The sequence below is a fragment of the Cervus elaphus genome, chromosome 24, assembly GCF_910594005.1.
Source record: "Cervus elaphus chromosome 24, mCerEla1.1, whole genome shotgun sequence".
Lineage (NCBI taxonomy): Eukaryota > Metazoa > Chordata > Mammalia > Artiodactyla > Cervidae > Cervus > Cervus elaphus.
This window is the reverse complement of record NC_057838.1, coordinates 43,436,275-43,442,729: the sequence shown is the minus strand read 5'-3', so window position 1 is coordinate 43,442,729 and position 6,455 is coordinate 43,436,275. Positions and strand designations below refer to the sequence as shown.

Here is a 6,455-nt window from a genome sequence, read left to right as displayed (position 1 = left end):
CATTTTTATAGATTACAGATCATTCTCTTGCATTTGACCTCGAAACATCTTCAAAAAACAGATTTTGCAATCTCCTTTTTTATAGATGAAGAAATTAAGGCTTCTAGGAATCAAGTGACAAGCTCACGATTACACAGCACTTTAGAGAAGGACTCAGGATTTCAACTGTGGGTCTTAGAACTTTAAAAGCCACCCTCTAACTCTCTACTTCCTCCCTGGTACCTCCAAACACTTTTAAAAGAAAGAAAAATACCCTACTGGAACTAATCAGAGGGAAAGACTGGAAGTTCAAATGAGCCATAACAGTGTCTGTTAATCTGTTACCTAAGTGAGTGCCGGGAAGCTGTGGTGGGGGTGGGGGGAGTTGACACTTGTACATTTTATGTGCCCCACAACTTCACTCCTGTAAAGTTAGGGCGATTTCATTTGAAGTCCCAGCCAACTGAGAAATTAAAAGCAGGCAGTGACGACGCTGTTTTGTAACTTTGTGCCTTTTAAAATTAACTGCACCTTTCAAGTGCCGCTTTGGATTAGAAGTGGCTAATTGGATAAAGGGGAGAGTTATTCAGCTGGTTGAAGAGTATTGTAAAAGCACTGACTGAGTTAGTTACAGGAAAGGGACGCACAAGAACAGTTTCCACAGTACTATTTTACTTACAGAGTGAAGGAAAGTTCCTCCACGCAGTTCCAAATCGAGGACAGGTTGATTTGTCGCAGCAGCGCTCTAATACATGTAGCCTGATTTAAAGTCTATTTAAGAGAGACTTGAAGGCTGAAACTTTCTAGTGCCAAAACCCTTTACTATTTTTTTTTTTTTTTTAATAAGGACTTGGCGTGCCCTCGCGAATGTGTGAGCTTGGAGGAGGAGTGATGGTAGGAGAACAAAGCTGAGTCCATTCTTATTAATATTAAATGGTCAAGTCTGTACCCTTGAATCTAGTGGAGAGAGAGAAGGGAGAGGAGCTGCTGACATTGACAATGAATCCAAACAGGAGTTGGACTAGCGGTGTCTACCACGTTGCCTCTGCCCTCGCTTAGCCTTCTGGGAATTGTAGTTTTTTGGCGAGCGGCTCTCTTGGCAAGTCGGGTATACTCGGCCCGGCTGTGACTACAGATCCCAGACGGCGCCGGGCAGCAGCCCCTCCCGTCCCGGTTCGAGTGTAAACTCCGGGCGCCGGGGCGGGCGGCCGCGCGCGGGCCAGCGGGCTGAGCTCTGCACGGCTTGGGGGCGCACCGCTCGGGGGACCCAGGCCTCGCCACCTCCCCTCCGCCCCCGGGCTCGGTTCTCACTTTGGAGCAGTGCGAGGACGGGAAGCTGGAGCCATGCAGTCGGAATCGGGGATCGTGCCGGATTTCGAAGTCGGGGAGGAGTTTCACGAAGAGCCCAAAACCTATTACGAACTCAAAAGTCAACCTTTGAAGAGCAGGTGAGTGGTGACAGCTGGAGGGAGGCGCGGCCCGCACCTGGAGGACCCGTTGCCTCCCACTCTGAGGCGAGGGAAGCGGCTGGCCCGGACTCTGGGACAAGGACCCCGTGCCCTTGCCCCGGGCCAGAGGGCGAACCGACCCCCACAGTTGGGGGCCGTGCCGGCCGGCCGGGTGCACCAATGAGGGTCTCCGCCCGAGCGCATTTTGGGGGCGCGGCGGGCAGCGCCGGACAGCCGAGGGGACCCCTCGGTGGGCGATACCAGCAGCGGAGAGCGGGTGGGGGCTGGGGAGTGCCCCGACACGGAGGTGGGGGAGAAGGAGCGCCGGGCCGGGACGCGGTCTGGGTTGAGTTTCGAGTGGACCCCTTTTCTGAAAGTCCCAGCGGGCTGAGAACTTGGGAGAGGGAGAGCTTGCGGTGGGTCGAGCGCGGTGTTAGACGGAAGTAATTCGCTCCTGTGTTGTCGGCCGCTTAGGAGTCGGGCCCCTCTGGGAAAACCGACCTCGGGCCGCCTCCAGGTGAGGTTTCCCGAGCCCCGCCCCTGACCTTCCCGGCCCGGCTCCCCGGTGCGGGAGGGGCGGGGTGCGAGGTGGGGGGGCGTGTCTCCTCGGCCAGGTGGAACTCCCGGGCTTTGGGGTCCCATTCAAATGCAGGCCTTCCCTGGAGGGGCAAAAAACTTTGAGACGGAGATTTGGCGAGTGACCGCTGTTGGGCCGCGACGCGTCTTTAATTCTCTGGGCGCTTCTAAAACTGTTCGGGAGGAGAGTGAAGACACCTGCTGGTCTGGCGTCGCACCAGCCCTGGTGCCCGCTTCTTAGGCTGCGTCCACTCCCGCTTGGCCCTTGGAGCAGGTTGGGTGTCTTCATTCCTCTTTGTCCTGCGGCCACTCAGGACATTTCCAGTGTTTACTAAAAGAGAGGTGGTCCGTTGAGGCGGTGAGGGTTCCACCCCTCAGTTGTGAGGTAGCATTAGGCTGTAACCGGACGCTTCAGCGGTGCTTCTGCATCCTTCTCAAACCTCCCTGCCCGTCCCTCACCGTCCGTAGTGTCTGGGCGAAGGGGCCTGGCTGGCAGAAGGGGAGAGGGTCCTGAAATTGTGGTGAAGGAAGGACTGAATCCGGAGTGAAGGGGTGTGATCATAGCTGCTGGGGCACCGGGGACTGGTACTTGTGCAGTTAGGTTCGTTTCCTTCAGGGCTGTGTCAGGCTCTGAATCCACTTTGGGGAAGAAAATCTTCCAGGAGCACACCGACTGACTGGGTGGCTGAAGCAGCCTCTTGGCAGCTGCTTCACGGAGATTGGAAGGAAACCTCCTATGCAGTTAGTTGCCTAAAACCAGCCTTTAGTTGGTGGTTTCTCTTCATAATGGCTGTTTTGTGTGTGAGCCTAGATTGTGTGTGTTGGGGGTTGGGGGTGTGGAGTAATAGTGTGTAAAGGGTATTGTTGGTTATGCTCATTGGGGCTTTATCTGTATTCGGCTGAAGGGACCAGTGTTTTACCGAGCAGTCTCTGCTTTTGCTTCTATAAGCAAATGCTTACATGGCCAGAATGAGGGAGGGAGAGTGTGTGTGTGTGTGTGTGTGTGTGTGTAGTCCTGAAAGAAATGAATTAACCGGACTGTTTGGAACATTTTTGATGGTAGCTGATACATAACATTAAATAAATTTGAGAGAGTGAGGAAAATACCATCTGGAAAAACCCAGATGAATGCCATGAAACTCACGTTGGAGGATTTGGGGCCTGTTCTTTTTCAGAGTTGGCAAAAAAAAAAAAAAAAAAGACTTGCAAGGGTTGAGCATCCTCAGGAGCTAGCTTGCACGTGTAAGGAAAATTTCGGGGACGTGGGAAGCGCTGGTTTCACACGTTGAAGCTGGAAACAGGTGCAGGATGGAACCGGTGCACAGAGGAAGGCTAAATTAAAAAAGTTGTAAAACTTGTCTGTGGAGCAGACACATGCTCTTTGAAATAAACCAGTGAAATAAAATCTGTGAATAAATATATGGGGTTGGCAGAATTTCCCTATAGTACAGTTCTCCACAGTTGTCTGATGTATTGTCATCGACATCTGTTGTGTGACTTTACAAGGGCTGCATGTTCAGGGCCTCCTCCTCGTGGCTTTTTGTCTTAAGTCTTTGCCTGGGCACCTCCCTTCTTATAATCTTGGTTGGAAAAAGTTGAAATCAGAAGGGGAATATGGCTGCAACTGGCTTGTCTATCAGTTGTATTTTCTGGATTGTCTTTTGGAGTTGAAGTTATGTCTAGAATCCTCCTGAGAAAGAAAACTGTTAATTGCTGAGTTGTGTCCAACTCTTTGCGACCCCATAGACTGTAGCCTGCCAGGCTCCTCTATCCCTGGGATTCTCCAGACAAGAATACTGGAGTGGATTGCCATTCCCTTCTCCAGGGGATCTTCCCAACCCAGGGATTGAACCCCGGTCTCTTAACATCTCCTGCATTGGGCAGTTAGGTTCTTTACCACTAGCACCACCTGGGAAGCCCAATTTACTAGGCTATTGATTTCTTTATTCTCTAGACTGTAAAGCTATTGTTTAATAATTGAGTGAAAATTTTTCACTCTTCCCAACCCAGGGATTGAACGTGGGTCTCCTGCATTACAGCCAGATTCTTTACCCTCTGAGCCACCAGGGATGCCCCTAGCATCTGCCTACTTGTCACCAACTCCTCCGCTCCCACTTTGGTTCAGACTGCCACCTGGCCTCGCTGTCTAATTATCTCTTACCCAGTCTTCTGCCTTTGTCCTTGCTGCCTCTCAGTGGGTTTTTCAACACAGGAGCCACAATGTCTATGTTAAAACTGGTTTTCAACCTGAATGGTGGCTTGCCCCACTCAGGGGTCATTAGCAATGTCTGGAGACATTTTTGGTTGCTACAGTGGATGAGAGTTACTACTGGCCTCTAGTAAGTAGAGAGTGGAAATGCTGCTGAACATTCTCCAGTGCTGAGGACAGTCTCACAATGAAGAATCATCTGTCCCCAGATTGTTACTGCTGAGGTTGAGAAACCTCATGGTAAATGTATCACATCATGTTCTCGCTTCAGAACCCTCCCTGGTATCAGTAAAACTCGAGACCCTTAACGTGGTCCAAGGCAGACCGCTTTATGGGCGGGCTCCCTGTCAGCGCTGACTGTGGGTGTGTCTCTTGCTGCTCTCCTGGCTTTCTCTGCGACAGCCAGCCTCCGCACCATTCCTGGAACACTCCAGGCCTCTCCACCTCTGGCCCTTTGTAAGCTGCACTTGCTGGGGCCAGCAAGTGCACTTTCTGTCTTTGTCCGGAGAGCAGTAGCGTTCATTCCCTCCCCAGCCGACTTCGTGTCTTCCCTTAAATGTCATCCCTGCCTTGAACACGCTCTGTGCTGTGGCTCTCCCTCTAAACTCTCAATGTCCATTCCCCTGCTCGCTTTTTCTGCAGTACTTACATTATGACCCAGTCTGTCATTTTCTAATGGGTTCCAGGTATGCTGTGTTTCTCTGTACTAGATTGCACGGTCCAAGGGGACAGGGATTTCTGGGTCTTCCTGGTTTACTGTGGTGCCTCCAGAACCTAGAACAGAGTTTCTTCATCGTCAGTGCTGTTGACTCTTTGGACTGGATAGATCTTTGCTGTGGGGGCAGTCTTGGGCATTGCAGGATGTTTAATAGCATCCCAGGCTTCTACCTGCTCAAGGCCATAGCATCCCTCCTCAAGTTGTGACATCCAAAAATATGTCCAGATGCCACCAAATGTCCATGGGACATAGACTCACCCCTGTTGCAGATTAACAGGCCTAGAACAATGCCTGGCACAATAGTGTTTTGTTGTTTGACTATGTGTTGTTTTCTCTCTTTGTATTCGATTCCAGATGGGCCGTTTGATTCTGGTTTTTGCATTCAAGGCTGCCTTCCTTTTAAAATAGGTATCCACCACGCTGTCTCCAAAGAGGAGTTTATATATTCTTCATTTGGACTGGGCTTAGACGTGCAAGTGTTTGATGAGGAAAGACAGTTTCATTCCTAACCCAGACCTCCTAGACTTTAGGAATGTGAAGCCAGTGGATTTAGGTGATGGAACCCCGCTTTGGTCACAATGACTGGAGAAGCTGTGTCATAGAGAGACACACACACAAGAGAAAGGGGTCTCCTGAAGAAATGTTTGTAGTTTGGTTCCTCCCTAAAGGTTTTTGAAACCTTGGTGTATTCTCCTGGAAATGAGCCGCGAATGGTGGGTGGCAGAGGAAAGGTGCCAAATATGAGAGGGTGAACCCAGATATCACACATGAGCACAGTCAGGTCAGGGTCAGATGTGGAACTATTGAATGGGTCCTTCTCAGGGAAGGGACTCTCTGTAGGGCTTTAGGTCCTGAAAAAATTTTTTAAAAAATATGTTAGCATCTTTCAGGTTCATGGTTCTTTTGTTTCGTTTCAGTTCAATTCAGTTCAGTCACTCAGTCGTGTCCGACTCTTTGCGACCCCATGAATCGCAGCATGCCAGGCCTCCCTGTCCATCACCAACTCCTAGAGTTTACTCAAACTCATGTCCATCGAGTCGGTGATGCCATCCAGCCATCTTATCCTCTGTTGTCCCCTTCTCCTCCTGCCCCCAATCCCTCCCAGCATCAGGGTCTTTTCCAGTGAGTCAACTCTTCGCATGAGGTGGCCAAAGTTTACTCGTTGCTAAATTCTCTGGCTTTGTAGCTGCTAATGCCCTTTTCCTGGACAGACTTTAGAATTGATTTAATCTAATTCCAGTTTCTCCTCTTCTCAAAGTTTTAATAATGGTTTAGATAATGGTGCTTTAACTTCCCACAAATTAGAAATGGGAATGAAAGTGAGTATTAGGTTTATATTGGCAGGATGAGATAGAGCAATGGTTCCCAGATGCTGATTCAGAGAGAGGTGTGTGAAATTGTTGCAGATTTGTATTTAGATGAGAAAGAAAAGATGGTTGTGTCAAACTCACGCTCACATGCATGGATTTCCATGTAAAGCCACCACCATTTCTTGGATTTATTCTGAGATTTTTCCTTGGTTTCC

At 49.9% G+C, this 6,455-nt stretch overlaps 1 protein-coding gene across 3 annotated transcripts in view; it reads left to right on the top strand.

The window, feature by feature from the left end:
* Positions 1-1,180: 1,180 nt before the first annotated feature.
* The window catches only part of MITF (melanocyte inducing transcription factor), a 228,130-nt gene continuing 222,855 nt past the window's right edge, over positions 1,181-6,455 (top strand). For all 3 annotated transcript variants that reach the window (XM_043885247.1, XM_043885250.1, XM_043885246.1), the window contains exon 1: positions 1,181-1,427. In XM_043885247.1, coding sequence (XP_043741182.1) covers positions 1,324-1,427 — 104 coding nt within the window. In that variant the 5' untranslated portion in view covers positions 1,181-1,323. The remainder of the gene's footprint in view (positions 1,428-6,455) is intronic.